We start from the raw sequence: 19,280 nt of genomic DNA, 5'->3' as shown, positions 1-19,280 counted from the left end.
TTCAGATGTTGTATTTGAACAAATTTGTCAGGTTTTTGTCCTTAAAATACTCTTGTGTGAGGGACTAATTTCTTACACATCTCATCCCAAGCCTTCGTTGCTAATTCCAAAACGTAATTTCAGAACTAGTAACGAAGGTTTGAGCCATTTGATAAGACTAATATGATACAGTTATTAACACAGTTGAGAGTGAGAGAGAGAGAGAATAAGCATGTGAATTTGCCAGCCTGATCTGTCTCTCAACTAATAATGAAACTGCAAGTTTATCTACCTCAAGAACCACAGCTATTAAGTCGCTGGTGAGAAATGTCATGTAGCTTTTAAGTTGCTAAACTATTTTACTGATTAATTCATCAGAGGAAAGCATTTCTTTGAGAGAGAGCGGGAGACAATATGTGCTTTCAGGACATAATGTATTTTGTGGCTAAAACCATGACAATAATTTGACGTTTATATCCTATTATTTACTATATTTGCTTGGTTGGTGTCATAGTGGGTTTTGGTTTTGCGGTTGTAGGCAGTAAGGACCTTTTGAAATAACTGAAATCATGTGGCGAAGTGATATGGACATGCGGTCAAGACCTGCCTAGAATTACTTTAGCCGTACGTTTCTCTGAAAATAATTGCACACCTTAGAACGTTCGTCAATAAGATTTGAGCATTCAACAGCCCTGTAGTATAAATATATATAAAATAATATATAATATATACATTTCTTGCTTGCTTGCTTGCTTGCTTTCTTTCTTCCTTGCTTGCTTGCCGAACATTTTTATTTTGCTTGTTCCCTGGAAATCAAACCCACGATCTTGGTGTTGCTAGCACCCTGTTGAGCTACTTTGATAGGAGACCTTGTAGTGGGTGTGATCTGTCATGGTAAAGCGTGTTTTGCGGTGTAATGTCACAGCTGACGGTGTGGACGGGCTGTCCATCAGTCTGGGTATGATGAGGGTGTGGGGTTTGTGCATCTCCCCTCGGGAGCGGCTGACATGCCCCGCGTGTCACACAACCCCTCGACAGCTGCGCTCCCCCCAGTGCTCTCCACTTATCACTGGGCCCAAGGGACCTGTAACACCTCTACGCACACTCATGCACACTTACTGACAGCCTGTACCCCATCTCCATCACACAGGGACCCTCAGATGTAAGCCAGCTACAGCATGTGGCATGCTAATGATATGCTTCCATGCAATTGTGTGGTCCAGGCCTTATTAAGGCCTAATTGAGCTGCTGTGCTTTGAGATGTGCTGGGTTTAATTATCCTGTGTTGTGTTGCTGTGACATGCTGTTTTGGCTTGGTCAAATGTTATTGTTGTATGCATAATTATGCTTTTCTGAGCTTAACAAGGTTGTAGACTCTCAACTGTATGAAGCTCTTATTGTTATAAAATGTTTAATTTACTATTGTATTGTTTTCTTGTGTGTTTTGACTATATTCAATTTTTGGGTACGTGGATTTTTGTCATGTTTAAGTTTTTAATTTAATATATAATTTCCATACACATATATATATATATATATATATATATATATACAAATGGGTCTGTTTGAATGGGTAAATGACCCATTGCAGGTCTGTCAGTGTAGAACAGGATGTCTATCCTATCTGTCTGCAGTGGAGCGCTCAAGACGGTTCCTTTTAAATGCCCTCACCTCTCTCATCAGTTCAATCTTGACCCCTTTGACAGCACCCGAGAACTGCAATCCGGCATTGAGACCCAAGTCAGGTGAAAAAGACGCGGTTTGTATTTCAAAAGCGAAAAATCAAAAGTGAAGGTCAAAGTCGTGGCTGAATTTAGTCAATTTAGAGAGTTGCTAGATACTCCGGGGCAGGAAAGTAGCCGTGCCTGACAAAAGCGGTCCGAGGGGGGAGGGAGAAAGAAGGTCAGTGGTAATGGGTTTTCCGCTTAATTTCATAATGCTATGATTGCTACATTTACCGAAGCTAATATTGACTCACTGTTGCCTTTTATGAGTTTAGGCCCCCCCACATACATCTGTCCCATGCTAGCATGTCATTCCATGAGCTCTTTAAGCAACATTTGTCATATTAATTACCTCTTTAGTGTAGAATATCTTCATGTCTACAGAGATTAGTCGTCGTTGTTGACTTGGCTTGTCAGAATAGGGTGAAATTTGTAATTGGGTGACCGGCCAAGTGTGCATGTCATGCGTCATCCCAAAGCACCAGAGGTGTTTCTTTAATGAACGCTGGTGTTCCACAAGCTTAGTATGTCATTGCGACTGACACTAACAAAGTGAATGTGGCCCATTTAGAGTTGAGACGGAGAGACTAAGAATCTGTGCCAGTGAATCCGTAGGCATTTGTTCCAAACCAATGATGCACCTACATTTTTGATGCTGACATTAATTTACTTTTTCTCAAACAACATGCAGAGACATTTGATTTTTAATCCATGGCTTAATCCAAGGCTGTTCAAGTATCCCAGATCAAGTGAAATAGAAATTAGATGAGAATGAGAAAAGCACTATATATATGTAAATAATAATAATAAGAAATGACTAACTTGACCTTTGTATACATGTTCATTACCAAACCATATGCCATATGGAGCTACACATGCTGCTGTCGGATAGATAAAATTGAAGTTCTCTAGCTGGTTAATTTCCCTAATTAATTTTCCCTAAATGTTGTCACCATGTTCCCACATTTCTGTTGCTCTCTTTGTATAACCATCAGATTAATATTTAATATTATTATTCAATCAGAATCTCCTTTGATCTTGAGGAGTCTCCGTCCCTCCCTCTATCTCTCCTCTCTTCCCCTTCCCCCCTCAAGCTCTGTTGGAAATATCTATACCCCCTTTTCCACCTTTCTTGTCTTAATGAACACACTTCTTTACTTGAATTATTCACCAAGTCTTTTATTCCCTCTGTTTTTATTGTGTCTTAAGGGAAAAAAAACATCAATAAATAAATAAACCTGACGGGTACGGCCTCATGTAACATGGAAAAAGACAGCGGGAATTTTTTTTTTTTTTTTTCCTGGATGATTTTCCTTGTTGGCATTGTGGTTAGAGCATAATATCTTGTTAACTGAAATACATCAGATAGATTTGTTTATAGTGTGTTGCAAGCTTGATCATGTGTATGCTGCATGACTCCATGATAGTCTCCATGATAGTCTCCCCGTGTGTGTGTGTGGGTGTGCATGCGTGTGAATAACTGAATTTGTATGTCCATGTATGGAGGAGATGCTGTGGAGACCCCGTTGCCATGGTAACGTGGATGGAGCGAGTGGGCGGTTGCCCCTCTGACAACCTTTATTTTCTACAGCTTTCTGTGTCTCCGATATTAACCCTTAATCCAGAGAAATAGCGAGGAGGAGGCATGAGCGAGGGTTTTTAGAAAACAAGAACCAGAATAATTACGGTAAAAAAAAGCTCTGCCGGTCTTAGACTCAGTGTTCCGCAAACATTGCATCAGTAGCAATTTGAGATACAGGTCAGTTGTCAGGTGGTTAGGGCGGCTCTCTGCTCTCCTGTGCGCTCCGGTGCTGTCGGCGCACATCAGAGGCCTTTATGAAGATGAGAGGCCACATCCACGCAGGGGGACCCTTGGGTAAACCGCATAGGATGTCAAGTCAATAAAGCAGAGAAATATCGCTGTCCAAAGTGAGGCAAAGAGGAGTGTGTGCTTATGTCCCTGTGTGAAGAAAAGCTAAACTAAAGTGTGTCATATCAAGGGCTATAGAGTCAAAGAGACCTGTTCATCCTCTTATAACAGGAAGAGAGAATTAGTATCATGTCCTCTATAGTTTATCTGTTATTTTTAATGCTCTGTTTGTACACCCTACAATGTTTCCCTACAGAATTAGATTCTTGCAGTAAGGGGGAGTCACCATCCATCCAAAACTTTGTTATATATGTGACTGTTTGTGTGTTGGATGGAATAATTCAGGCTGAGATCAGGTGGATGGTCACTCAAAGTTGCTTTACTGGGCCTGGGACAAGACAAGACTGGGACAAACAGCACCAAAAGGCTGATTAGAATGCAGTGCATTGATGTTGCATGAGAAGTCAGCTGGACGAGATATGCAGCTCTGCTGATTACATTTTCTCAAAGTGATCGTGAACATATAGTGGACAATTCTATATAAAGCATACATTAAAGAAAATAAACAGACAATTCACATTAATACAGTGAAACTATAAACTCAAGTAACCATCATTTTACATATTTTGTATAAATTAAATGAGGAGAGAAGAACGCAGCCCGAAAATGGCGCAGTTACACAGGACTGCACGTGCAAGCACGTGTGCTAATAGCTAACGCTCAGCCAAAGACTATAGAATAACCATAGAATAACACAAGATGTGTCACTCGTATTGTTTTGAATGGGAGAAAGTGTAACGCGCAATATGACGGAATAAGTCCCGCCTTCTAAATAAGAGCAAATCGCCGACTGGTAAAGTCATCGCGTCACTGCAGCAGCCGTTAGAAGCGCCGGTTTCTATAGAAACAGTCAGACGCGCGCCTCTGAAACGTGGCAGAAGAGACGCGCATTTAGGTCTGCGCATGCGCATTAGCTTGATCCAGCCTAAAAAAATAGTTTTTTGTCATGATTCGAGCGTTTGGATAAAACATTTATAAGACAGCTGTTGTCAGATTTCATTGGTGATTTCAAATATGAAATGTAATTGTAAGGTTGGTGAATAGTTTTGGAGAATTTGATGTTTCCCCATTCAAAGAGATAGGGCATGATGCCCAGGATGTCTGAGAGGCGTTTCAAAGATGGCCGCCGAGTGAAATGACTTGTCTTAAAGGGACTTTGACTCAGCTGGGGCTAATATTTTAACACAGAACATGACAAAAGCGAATAAAACACATACCTGTGAGAAACAGCACCAAAAGGCTGATGAGAATACAGTGCATCGATGTCGCATGAGAAGTCTTAAATAAAATAAACAAGTTCGGAGTTCACGGAGATCTTATTGTCACAAATAACACAACTAGGAGCTGACAGACAAAATAAGTAAACTTTTGTGCAGTTTACAGTTCAGACTTGGGCTTGAAAATGATCCAAACTTAATTAAGACAGAGCAATCATTGATGCGACTTACCAGCAGGACGAGCTATGAGACTCTGATTACATAGCTCCGCCCCGCAATATCATGTGCACAAACGTGAGCAACACAAAAGCTAATGGCGAGTTTCCCCAATTTATGCTAAATTTTAAATATTTTTAAACTCCGTTACATATAGACAGTAAGTCAGTTTTGATACTCACAAAATTTTTATATGGATACAATCTTGCAGTTCAGTATGTTGATTCAGCAACCAGTAGGAGGATTCATTTGACTGATTCAAGTCGGTAACTTGCACTTTCAAACTATTCATTAAAGGAACTGTATAATATGAGCCATTCATTTGGGAATCAGATTACACCGGCCATGTTGTATGTTTTTGATTCACTAAAAAGAACCATTTCCTGCACAAATGATTCCCCTATGATAACGACACCATCGTTGGAATCTCTTTCAGAACCCTTTTTGGTTACACTTTATTTTGATCCTGTTGATTATTACATTGCACCTACATGTCAACTAACTCTCAGAGTATTAGTGGAGTCTAAGGGGTAGGGGTAGCAGACAGACTAAGAATACTCTTCTAATTCTATAATGAGTTGACATGTAGGTGCAACGTTATAGTTAACAGCAACGTTGGGGGTAACGCATTACAAGTAACGTGAGTTATATAATCAGATTACTTTTTTCAAGTAACTAGTAAAGTAACGCATTCCTTTTACATTTACAGCAAAATACCTCTTGTCCCTATGTTGAGAGAAATCGGGAGTAAGTGCAGAGGCGTTGTTTGCACTGTGTAAACATGACAGTTATTCTAGACTAATTCTAGATTAAATATGAGCATACATTTACTCCTTTACTACTTCTCCTGAGTCCTATTATTCTGTATTCCAGAATGGCAGCACAGCTGAAAGACTTGTTTGTTTGAACTGTGCCCTCTGTACAGGCGTGACTTTGCATTTCTTTCAGCTTGAGGCTTATCATTTCACTTTTGGTGTAAAAGAGCCTTTACATTTGCCAATAATAGAACAAACAGCTCAGCCTAGATGAAAAAAAGTAATGCAAAAGTAACATAACGCATTACTTTCCATAAAAAGTAACTAAGTAACTCAATTAGTTACTTTTTTAGGGAGTAACGCAATATTGTAATGCATTACTTTTAAAAGTAACTTTCTCCAACACTGGTCAAGAGAATGTCTAAAGGGGACCACCAAAATAAAGTGTTACTCTACTTTTTCCAGCTGATAAACGATAAAAACATTACGAGCCAATCAGAATAGACCCAGAATTTCAATCAATGTCTGAGTCTTATGATCGACAACCTACCGTAATACAGTATACAGTACATAATATATATATGCAGCCTATGTACAGTAAAGAAAATCCCTTGCTCACAAATATTCCAATATCGCATAACCATGCAATGGCGGGAAAGTCTAAAAAACTATCTATACAAGCATACCCTGAATGACAGATGTCTGCGCTAAACAAGATGATGTCATCTGGGTTTTGAATTGAATATGTTCATAAAATTGTTGTATCCAAATTATAAGTGTTATTAAGTGTCAAGTCATCCTGTATCCTGAGTCTCACGTTCATCCAAGCCACCTCATAAATGGCAAAAAACACTATTGTTGCAACCATAAATTACATAGCTTTAAAGAATAATAAAACAAATTTTGGGAAAGTGGCACTCAATTTAAAAGACGTTTCTTCGCGATTCACATTCCATAGATTCACTACTGTGCAGGAAACACTGGTGCACATGTTTAAAAGACAAATATTGCATAGTCTCTCTGAAATATTGACTTTTTATTAGTGAGCAATAATTGCTGCTTTCACCACTATCGTCAGAGTATAATGGGATCAATGTAATCTGTAATCTAGCATTCCATGCACACTATTGTGTGGAGCTTGTCTGCTTGGATCAGGAACTGGTATTATTTTTGCTCTACATCGCTATATGCACTTAACCCTTGAGTTACCTGCAACAGGTTCATGCAAATAAGATGCCGGTCTTCAAGAAAACCCAGACACAGTGACGGCTGAGTGCACAGAGGGGGACAATCTGGTCCCGGACCAAATATACGGTGAACAAACTGATATGAATTATGAATTTAGGTGAATTCAGGGCAAATTGTACCGGTAGGGAAGGCCAGGCTATAAATAATTTACCCTGCAGGGGGTCTCTGCAAATTACAGGCCCCCCTCTATGTCTCCTTGTCTTCTGCCACTCCTCTTTTTTCCCATTACCTTCAGTCACCTATCTCCTCCCCCTCTTTTTTTCCTGTCCCTCTTTCTTCGCCTTCAGATCTGTGTTTCTGTTGCTGTCCGTCTCTCGACTTTCCAGACAGACAGACCCTCGGGGAGGTCTTGAGGGTGGAGGGCAAGCATGTATTCATTTATTCTCCATCTCTCTCTCTCTCTTTCTCTCCTTCAGTCTTTGACACGCATCCTCACAGTTGGAGGTGGTAAATATTTAAAGAGGAGGCATGACAGAGCCCAGCCCTTATAAACACATACTGTACAGATGACTTTCACTGGATAAACGCTCTTAGTGCTACTGCGGTTCAGCAAAACGGCAGAACACAGGGTATTGTTTGAAGAAAGCGTCTGTGTGTAGATTAATATTTGCATTTTTTTTGTTTCTAATTTTAAATTAGTGTGCTAGAATACATATTCTCACTAGTTGCTTGAGGGTGCAGGGAAAATAATTATGCAAGCTGTAGATGATGATTTTAGAACAGATAAGAGATATTACATCTCAGAACATTGAAGTCTACATGGTCTCCTGCTGGTTTATCCTGTAGCCTGTATAGTCCGAAATTAATCAGTGAGACTCTTCTTTGTAATTGGCATGACCATTACATCCTCTCAAAATGAGAGGTTATTTATGTTGAAGATAAAGTAGCCCAATATATATACACTACCGTACACAAGTTTGAGGTCGGTAAGATTTTTTGTTAAAAGAACTATGCTGAAAGAAATCTCTTATGCTCTCCATGGCTGCATTTATTTGAGCAAAATACAGTAAAAATTGTAATTTGAGTCACCACCAATAGCCTCGTGGGCAGCACGCCGACATATAGGGCAGTTGCGCTTCGGGCTTCCCGAGTTTGAGTCCCGGCTTGTGGACCTTTCCCGATCCTGTCCCCCCCTTTCTCGCTCCAACTTTGCATCCTGTCAACTTACTGTCCTGTCATTAAAAAAAGGCAAAAATGCCAAAAATAAAACATAAAGTGGTGGTTTAATCGTCATATTGGCTGCGTGAGATTCTCCAGCTTTGTTGTTATTGAGCAACTGAAGCGTGAGCTGTTAAAGCTCCACCCTCTTCTGGAAAGCAGGCATGGATCAGCAGCTCATTTGCATTTAAAGGGACACACACAAAAATGGTGTGTTTTTGCTCACACCCAAATAGGGGCAAATTTGACAAGCTATAATAAATGTGGGGTATTTTGAGCTGAAACTTCACAGACACATTCTGAGGACTCTAGAGACTTATATCACATCTTGTAAAAGGGGTATTATACACTGCGTTCCAAATTATTATGCAATTGACATATCAGTAAGATTTCAGTACAATAAACATTCAGATTTTAGTTTTTCTAAGAAAATGTTTGTTTGTTTATTTATCCATGTCTTTTTAGATAACTGGTATCAATCTCAGACAAAATAATTAGCCAGATCTATGGAAACCCTACTTAGAGGTTGTTCCACATTATTAAGCAAGTCACAGTTCTCATGCAATATGAGGAGGAAGAAAGATCTTTCTGAAGATGAAAATCATGAAATGGTCCAATGTTGTGCAAAAGGCATGAAAACAACTAATATTGTGTGAAACTGAATGGAGATTATCGAATTATCATAAGATTTGTGTGTGATTTAGAGCACAGCAGAACTCGGTCAGATAAAGGCTTATTGAGGAAAGTTCCTGTCAAAAAAATGTATTGTATTAAAAGGGCAGCTATAAAAAAGCCAGTGTTGAGCAGCAAACAGGTGTTTGAAGCTCCTGGTGTCTCTGGAGTCTTAAGAAGCTCTCCATGCAGGCTGGCAGTTGTGTGTAAAGATGCATTTTAGCCACTCCAAACCAAACCTCACAAAGAGAAACATTTACAGTGGGTGTAGAAATACATTTTCAACCAGTTTTATTGCTGTGGTGTTTTTTTGCAGCATGGGATAGTGCATAGTGCATTGTATTTCAGAAGGCACTATCCTCCTTTTTATACTATAGCTGAAAATGGCCAGTTATGAACTCCACATATCTTCCAAAAGTCATTTTAATACCCTCCATCTCACTTCCCAATATTCCAGCCCAAATCATCACCCACCAGCTCCTTGCTGACGTCACAGTCTTGTTGGAACGTGGTGGTCATTCACCAACCATCCAGAAATCCATCCATTTAGACCATCCATTGTAGTACGGCTTTAGTCAGTGAATAAAACTATTTAAAAACAAGTCTTCATGTATTTCTACACCCACTGTAAATGTTTCTCTTTGTGAGGTTTGGTTAGTGGTGTCTAAAATGCATCTTTACACACAACTGCCATCCTGATGGAGAGCTTCTTGAGACTCCAGAGACACCAGCAGCTTCAAATACCTGATTGCTGCTCAACACTGGCTTTTTTATAGCTGCCTTTTTAATACAATTAATTTTTTTGACAGGAACTTTCCTCAATAAGCCTTTATCTGACCGAGTTCTGCTGTGCTCTAAATCACTCACAAATCTTATGATAATTCGATAATCTCCATTCAGTTTCACACAATATTAGTTGTTTTCATGCCTTTTGCACAACATTGCACCATTTCATGCTTTTCATCTTCAGAAAGATCTTTCTTCCTCCCCATATTGCATGAGAACTGTGACTTGCTTAAAAATGTGGAACAACCTCTAAGTAGGGTTTCCATAGACCTGGCAAATTATTTTGTCTGAGATTGATACCAGTTATCTAAAAAGACATGGATAAATAAACAAACAAACACTTTCTTAGAAAAACTAAAATCTGAATGTTTATTGTACAGAAATCTTACTGATTTGTCTCTTGCAAAATAATTTGGAACGCAGTGTAGGTCCCCCTTTAAAAAAAAAAAAAAAAAAAAAAAAAAAAAAAAAAAAAAGTATTTTGGTGAAATATAATTGCAATTTAAAATAACTGTTTTTGGATAACCTCAGGATCAAATAAGAACATGATTTACACTTCTTGATTCCCACTATAATCCAACTGACATGACAGGAATAAGTTTAGCTTTAAGCTCTCGTCTACTGAAATACAGTGTTCAGCAAGTTTGGTCCACCGAAGATTATATAAAACCTTATCTTTCTCACTATTAATGTACTTAAATAAGATTCTCCCTTTTTTTTGTTTCAAAGTAAATTTTTTCAAAGCTGTCATTTTTAGAAGCTGTGATCCAGACAACCTTTGCTGTGATTACATTCAAAACTTCAAGTTTCTGTGATGAAATGATTTCCACTGAAATTCAAGCAGTATGTGCTGTGAGCGAAGTGATATGCTCCATTTCGCAAACATAATTGTTTGTTTTTCAGTTGCCTCAGGGTTGACATTACAGAGTTTGTTTATGTGGGATGATGCATCAATTCTCTGTGGTGCTGAAAGCATGGTATGTTTATTATGATTATTATTGTTTTTGTTTTGTTTTTTGCATGCACATCTGTTCTACGGAAACTACATAATTGCTTTCGGTCCCCGACCGCTGCAGGGAATCAGTGACGTTTAGTCTATGACCCTCGGTAATGAGGCAGGTGACAGGATTAGATACTATCAGCAACAGCTGCACAGCAGTGCTAAGAGACTCTGGCCGTTGTCAATCTCTCTCACATCAGCAATAGAGGCCATGTAAGCCGTGATAGACAAGGTTCTTATCAGCACGTTGGGGTTCAAGTAGTGCCTGGAGCTCATTTCATGGATATGTGACACTCCCCTTCATTTCCACACCCTCAAACCCCTCCTTTCCTGCTCTATTCTCTGCAAGCCAGTCATGCTTGACTTGGTCACCTAGTTAGCGGGTACTGCTTAATCACGTTACTGGGCACTAGTTTGATTGGCGGCTGGGTCCCTCTGGAGCAGAACTGTGACAGGGCTAATCGGACTACGCTCAGCACCTCTCGGTGCCAGTGAAATGCAATGAAGGCCCGACTCGATTCATCCTCATTTGATGGCATTTGTTAAAGGCCAACGGAGACTTACCTGGCATCTAATTGGCTGCTTATACATCCCCTCCCCCTCTGATCAGTTCATACTAATATCTCCAAGTCTAGAGGATGAAAGGAGAGGAAAGGTGACTGATTGATTTGGGCAGCTGTGTGATTTAATGGAGGAATGGATTAATGTCTTGGCTGTCATCTTCTTTCACCCCTTCCACTCCTCCTTTTCTTCTCTCCTCTAATTCTTGCTTTCATGGAGAGATTTGCAGGCACAGCACCGATACGAGGTGACTATGCTTAATGAGCCACGTAATCCAAGATTGAGGTGCTACACCAACATTATGTGTATGATCTTCCATATGTGACCTGTAAGTAACATTATGTGGGCTCAAATGCTGACTCAAATGTTCCAGCTATAAAAATGAAATACGAATCCTCCTCCTACAGTTGTTGTTCTTGGTTGAAAAGACCAGCATGGTAGCCTGTATTTCGGATGCTGGTACTGTATGTTGGGGTCAGGCTTCTTAAAGGATTAGTTCACTTTGAAATGTAAATTTGCCCAAGCTTTACTCACCCTCAAGCCATCCTAGGTGTAAATGACTTTCTTTTTTCTGATAAACATAATCGCAGAAATAGTAACAAATATCCTGACGCATCCGAGCTTTATAATGGCAGGGAAGAAAGTGCTTCCATCCACCCATCATAAATATATGCTCCACATGGCTCCGGGGGGTTAATAAAGTCCTTCTGAAGCGAAGCAATGCATTTGTGTAAAAAAATATCCATATTTAAACAAGTTATGAAGTAAAATATTTAGCTTCCGCACAAGCCGCCTTCCGTATTCACTGTACGCAGAAAGTGTAAAACTCTTGCAGTTCAGTGCTTACACTACGTCCTACGCCTTCCCTATTCAACGTACGGAAAAAGTGTAACTGAAGTGACGCCAGTTTACACTTTCTTCGTAACTTCAATATGGAAGGCGGTCTGGCGGAAGCTACATGTTTAACTTCATAACTTGTTTAAATATGGATTTTTTTTTTTTTTACACAAACACATCGCTTTGCTTCAGAAGGTCTTTATTAACCCCCCGGAGCCTTGTGGAGCACATGTTTATAATGGATAGATGTGGATGAAAGCTCTTTCTTCAGCTCATACTCACTGATCCCTATCACTGCCATTATAAATCTCTGATGCGTCAGGATATTTATTAATATTTCTGTGATTATGTTCATCAGAAATAAGAAAGTCATATACACCTAGGATGGCTTGAGGCCACAGTAGTTAGTTTGAAAGTAACTTCTGCGTTTCAAACAATGCTACACTTCACAATGAGCAATAGTCCTTTTCACTGAAATTTTTGTGACCGCACATTCCAGACATAATTTTAATATAATATTTGTTGTATTTTAATTTTGACAAAATAGTATAGATTTTCTGTTTTATTCATGTTAAAGTGTCTGCCACTAGGGGCAGCAGATGTACCTCGGAAGAGCCAGGGCGAGTCTGGCGACCTCCAAAGATGTTTTTTTAGGGGCCTCGTGGGACTGTGATCCAGCCCTGTGGTGCTTGTCTGCCACCAAACCACCATAGACATTCATGAAACTGCTTGGAAATTCATGCTAGTCTGAGCCTAGTCTTTGAGGTTGTGTGTGTGCACGAGTGTTGGAAAGTGAATGATTGTGCTTTACTCCTCCTTCAACCTTTCCTTCTGCTCCAAGGTCACTCAGCTCCAGGGTTTGGCACCAGCAGGGTACAGCGGTGCCCCAGCTAAAGATATGCATAGCTGCCAGCTGCTGTCAGACACGCTCTACCCGAGCCAACAAAAATATCCACCTCTCGCTTCTTATATTGTTTCATCCCCATCCTCTGTCTGAAGTTTTTATCACAAGTCCTTGGGGAGCTCATTTTTATATAGTATTGTGATCAAGGCAAGTGAATGAAAAGACGATTGCTTGATCCATTGATAGTGCTGATAAATGGAACCACACATGGAGGTCTTTGTGGTGTCAATTGGCAGGCCCAGGTACAGATGGAGAACTCCTCCTGCGGCGTAGCTCATAAGCCTGTGGCGTGAGCGATAGCTGCTCTAATAGATGAATATCTTTTCTGTTAAAGAGGCTCCTCAAAAAGCCCCAGACATTATTTAATATTCATCTTTTTGCTTGCACTGGCCTCCATTCATCATTATCTATTAATGGCATGACCATTAAGATCTTCTGAGATCTTGCTGAGGAAATGCATATATTCATGTACTCGCACTTATGGTCACTTCATCTATAAAAATGGTTTCTAGTATTTATATCAATCTGTTTTGTAAATATTCTAGTGCCTTGATATAGAAGTTTTAGCTGCAGAATATGTTAATTTTATGATTGATAACATTTCCATGGGTTATTGGAAAAAATAAGCTCTCAAATTACAAAAATCTGATAATACTAATAATATAAATTAATATTATACAACATAAATATCAGTATTAATGTAAGAATAAATATTGATACATATTAAATAGTACAATAAATGATGATAATTTTGTAATTATTTTAAATATTAATTAAATATAAATATACTGATATTGTCAGAATTAATAAATACTATATAATAATACATTATAAAAAATATTGATAAATATTAAATAAATATTAATGATGATGATGATCATAATTATTATTATTATTATTATTATCATTATATAAAGCTTAAACTACAAAAAGTACCTTGTTTCTACCATGGTTGTTGGACTACCATGGTATTCTTTGAAATACCTTTGAGAACAATGTATTTTAAATAGCATGGTACATTAAATTAATTTGATAATCATTGTGTACCATGGTATTGCCTCTGAAACTATCACTTTACCATGGTACCATTGCATTTTTCTTTGTAAAGGTCGACCGATATTGTCATAGCATATCATGCACCTCCATTTCTTACTGTGCCCCCAACTCCACCCCTCTCTTTGGCTCTTCTAGCTCCCTCTGTCCTGGGCCATGTGGAGGTTTGAGTGTTTTTTTTTTTTTTTCTACACTTGCATGGGTCTCCCTCTTCCTGACCCTCCCTCCCTCACTCTCACTCTCTCTCTCTCTCTTCTCTTGCAGTCAAGAGGGTGTGGACCTGAGAGAAACATACAGGAAGAATAAACAGTAAAGACTGCTCTACTCTGATTGGGATTATCTGATATTTTCTGGCCCGTTGTGTTTGTGCCTGCCAGCAGGTGTAATGCCTGCCACGTCAAAACAGCAGGTGGGCAGCAGGGGGCGATGTGCTGCTCTCTTGCTCCCTCTCCTCCTGCTGTCTGTGGCTCCAAGGCCCGGGGACACCATGATCAACATCCCATCCAAATGTGAGTACAGGATTTTACATTACATTAAATATGTAAGTGCATGGTGAGTGTTTTTTTGTGTTTTTTGCATTGGTTTTTGCAGTATTATAATGTTTGCTATGGCTTATTGTTGTGTATGTGAGTTAAAAATGCAGAATGAGCAGTTTTAAGCAAGTTTAATTGCTCAATTGATTATATTATTGATCCGAACACCTAGTGCAGGCCTGATTGGAAAGGACACAGTGATTGAAACCCACCTGAGCAGGAACTGTAAAAACAGAAGCTGCTACAAGCGTCCTAAAGCTATAAACAGCACTGGGTTTGTTGCTATTATTGTACATCTGCAATTTAAGATTGTAGCCATGTATCAGTGTAACAGAGCATCTTTCTGTCTCACCCCTCCAAACACACACACAAAAGAAGAGGAAAAAGAGTAGATGATGAAAACTACAAAACAGAAATGCACCAGAATGAGATGTCAGTGAAGAGTTAAATTTACATGAAAGGTCATGTTTTCTCTTGACTTTAAATTAGTGACCTTTAAATGGGAAACATGGAAATGAATGTGATCACTGAGATCAATAACACACCAACATTAAAATGTTCAGCCAGCACACACAGTCTGACCGGGTCCGGCCCATATGCTAACGCTCTGTTCTTGTCTCACTGCCGTGTTGCAGTTTTCAGGCACTCAGCGTGTTTGTTTTCTTATTAAGTTGTTGGGACTGCAGTACCAAGCAGTCTTGCTAAGGGTGGTTGAAGTCAAAGGAAGGAAAATAGCTAGATAGGGAGGGTGTTTATTTTAGCTCTGCTTTGCCAGCATCTTGTTATCTCTAGTGTGGCTTTTGTTGGCCAGCTGACGACAGTCCAGGTGTCTAAGCTGGCATCATGTGTTTTCTTTGTTTTACCTCCAAAAAGTGTAATCATTACATCACAAAACAAAAAAATGCTTAATGCCATCTTGGGGGGGTCAGGTTTTGCCTTCACTGTTGGAGCAAATGCCGTCATGGGCAAGGCCGTAACCATGTCTTGAACATTGGGGAGGAACATTTTTTTTATAAAGCATAAAGAAATGGAACAGTGAAGGAAATTCTAGGTCTAATTCTAGTTGGAAAATAATCATTTTTGAAATGTTTGCAAATAGGATTGCATTAATTTTTATGAAAATATGCACACATATACTTTTATTTTTTATGCCTAATATGTCGAAGTTGAAAACATAAAACGTTTGTCTCATCACACTCAGTTTGGAATTATGGAGTTACACGTAGCCTAAATGCATATTTTCAATTCAAAACGGTCATATTTGAGAAAAAAAATTAGAGTAGTTTGAATCAATGGATGTTACCGTTGGTCTTTAAAAGGTGCCCTAGATTCAAAAATTGAATTTACCTCAGCATAGTTGAATAACAAGAGTTCAGTACATGGAAATGACATACAGTGAGTCTCAAACTCCATTGTTTCCTCCTTCTTATATAAATCTCATTTGTTTAAATGACCTCCGAGGAACAGGCGAATCTCAACATAACACTGACTGTTACGTAACAGTCGGGGTGTACGCCCCCAATATTTGCATATGCCAGCTCATGTTCAAGGCATTACACAAGGGCAGCCAGTATTAACGTCTGGATCTGTGCACAGCTGAATCATCAGACTAGGTAAGCAAGCAAGAACAATAGCGAAAAATGGCAGATGGAGCAATAATAACTGACATGATCATTGATATCATGATATTTTTAGTGATATTTGTAAATTGTCTTTCTAAATGTTTCGTTAGCATGTTGCTAATGTACTGTTCAATGTGGTTAAAGTTACCATCGTTTCTTACTGTATTCACGGAGACAAGAGCTGTTGTTATTTTCATTTTCTAAACACTTGCAGTCTGTATAATTCATAAACACAACTTCATTCTTTATAAATCTCTCCAATAGTGTGTAATGTTAGCGTTAGCCACGGAGCACCATCAAACTCATTCAGAATCAAATGTAAACATTCAAATAAATACTATACTTGCGAGATTAGACATGCTGCATGACGAACACTTTGTAAAGATCAATTTTGAGGGTTATATTAGCTGTGTGAACTTTGTTTATGGTGTTTAAGGCAAGCGCGAGCTCTTGGGGCGTGGAGCACGAGATTTAAAGGGGCCGCGTACCCTGAATCGGCGCATTTATAATGATAGGCAGTTAAAAAAATTAATTAAAAAAAAAACTATGGGGTATTTTGAGCTGAAACTTAACAGACACATACAGGGGACACTTAAGACTTATATTACATCTTTTGAAAACATGTTTTTCGGCACCTTTAAAATTTCTGTTGCAAAACAGCGGACATGTATTAAATGTTTTGCAATTTACAGCTTACCTCTCTCTCTTTCAATGTTAAACTGGTGCTTTATGCTGGAATTCACGCTCTGACTTTGATTTGATTGGCCATCTCAATCATTTTGACATTGTTAGACCGCTGAGGCAGACCAGTGACCAGACTAAAAATGTAATTTTTAAACTTTGTTTGTCATCCTAACAACATACATATAACTGTGTAATGAAGTGCAGCAGAGCAGTGCAGGAATTTCAGATGATGGGGGGACAATTTGTCCATTTCTAATTATTCCTCCTCAATGTCTATGGTGGTTACGGCCCTGGTCATGAGGATAGTAAAACATGACATCACCAACAGAGCTCATGAGGACAACAACCTAATAAACAATAAATAATATCTTAATGAAAATCTAAAAATGAAAAATGGTTTCTGTGAGAGTTAAGAGAGTATTTAAAAAAACAAGTATTTAAAATAGAAAAACAGGTCAATGGAAAGTTCACACTATGACAGAAGAACAAATGTGGGTTTGTGTATGTGCACTTGTCTTGTGAGGGCCACATTTCTAAAAATCTCCTTGCAAATACTAGTCCACATTAGGGTTAGATGTTAGGAGTTAGCTTAAATTAGGAATAATAGTCATATAGGCATAGTTTATGTGTCTGTGTGTGCATGTTTTACATGTTTGTGTGTGGTTTGTACAATATAAATGAATATTGTTGGTGTGCATTATTGTAAACTAAAAAGATTTTTTTCCCCCTGCTGACTCAATGGACAGACAAAATTAAAGACTGTGAGTATTTCTAGCATGTAATATGTTTTTGCATGTACTGACTCTACTCAACTAACATTTCCCAGACTCATTCTGATAACGGAACACAGCCTGCAGCAAACAGCCCAAACTGATCAGCTGAGAAATTTGTTTGTTATATTCAGATGTGTGGGAATGATTGTGAAAAAATGGAGGGTGCGTTAAAGGCATGAGTCTTTTAAAATGAATGATTATCTTCCGTAGATGGGTGAGGGGTGGCCATGCCTCCCAGTTATAACGGTTAATGGTCCATATGATGGTCCATCACAAGGGATTTCTTCAGTTTTTGAACAGTCTCCTTTTTTAATTTTTTTAATTTCCTGTTCACCAGTTTTGACCTCTTCCAGGGTTGTAAACAGATAATAATAATAAATAGATAAACTGCATCATTCCACATTCACTGTAATCATTCCCAGACATCAGTGTTGTTTTGTGTCTAGTATAAGCACTTGTTAGCCTCAGTGACTCTGTCCGCAGATTACATCACTAATGCTTTATGCTCTCGCTGTCTGCCTCGCTCATTCATTCCTCTAGTCTCAATTTATTCCTGCTCTCCAGTTCTTTCACCGGGCACTCATCCGTAAAACAACCAACACTTAGAGAACATCTCGGGCTCACCTAATCTCATGTATTGCCTCTGCATGCAATACGCTGCGTTCTTCATTTCCCTCTTTTCACTTGGGGGTTTCTAATGACATGGACGATATTCCGTTTCCTGCAAATGTCTGTTGGAACCAATCAAGTGTGTGCGTTTGCTTCAGAACATTGTTGAGGTTTAGTGGGAAACTTTACTGAAGTCAGTGGCGCAGCTGATCATTAAGTTGTTTTGAATATTGTGATTAAAGCAGGTCAGCGGAAAGGCTGCTTAACTACTGTGACTAATATGCCTTCCCCATCCACAGCTGAAGCAACTACAAATGAGCTGAAGTTATTATAGCTCTTTGGAAATAGATGTCTGTTTCTATTTTAAGGGTGTTGCTTTGCTAACTTCACAGCTTGCAGAAATGTACAGGGTAATTGAATGTTTCGTGTGTGATTGTGATGCAGTGAAAAGCCCCCCAGTGATTACCGCCCAGCCAAAGTCTATCACCACCTTCTCAGCAGATGACATCACACTCACCTGTGAGGCAACTGGGAATCCCCCACCCACGTTAGTATCCATAGCAACACTGTTGCATAATTTGGTAACCGTTTATTTGAAGCCTTTATATATTGCTTTGTATTTTGCATTGTATTCTTTCATAAAAAACTGTAACCACAGCCACAGTAACATTATAATAACCAATTAGGGGAGAGTGGGGTGATTTGTGCCAGGGGGGAAGTAGTTCCACCCATTGTTTCTGGAAAACCATAGAAGAAATTGGTCATGTGACCACATAATTTTGAAAAGCCATACATTTTACTCATCCTCCAAAGAAGAGAGACACATGGCATGAGAGGAAAGCACATTTTAACTAAAACAGTTTTTTCCCTTTCAAAGTAAAATTTCTATGAGCAAGGTTTTTTGATTGTAGTGTGTGAACAATTATAGACAAGTTTGTAAACATTTCACACATGTTTTAGTGCTTTAGCAGGCTACACAATGAGTCTATACAGTTAGCATGATGTTAGCTCTTAACTGC

At 39.0% G+C, this 19,280-nt stretch overlaps 1 protein-coding gene across 4 annotated transcripts in view; it reads left to right on the top strand.

Moving 5' to 3' along the window:
• The window catches only part of l1cama (L1 cell adhesion molecule, paralog a), a 70,284-nt gene that overhangs the window by 25,574 nt on the left and 25,430 nt on the right, over positions 1-19,280 (top strand). For 3 of the 4 annotated variants that reach the window (XM_048179154.1, XM_048179152.1, XM_048179153.1), the window contains exons 2-4: positions 14,305-14,549; positions 17,626-17,640; positions 18,706-18,808. In XM_048179154.1, the coding sequence (XP_048035111.1) occupies positions 14,426-14,549; positions 17,626-17,640; positions 18,706-18,808 (242 nt within the window). In that variant the 5' untranslated portion in view covers positions 14,305-14,425. The remainder of the gene's footprint in view (positions 1-14,304; positions 14,550-17,625; positions 17,641-18,705; positions 18,809-19,280) is intronic. The other variant, XM_048179155.1, reaches the window with a different exon arrangement.

Source organism: Megalobrama amblycephala, linkage group LG24, assembly GCF_018812025.1.
Source record: "Megalobrama amblycephala isolate DHTTF-2021 linkage group LG24, ASM1881202v1, whole genome shotgun sequence".
Taxonomy (NCBI): domain Eukaryota; kingdom Metazoa; phylum Chordata; class Actinopteri; order Cypriniformes; family Xenocyprididae; genus Megalobrama; species Megalobrama amblycephala.
This window is presented reverse-complemented; position numbering and strand designations above follow the sequence as displayed.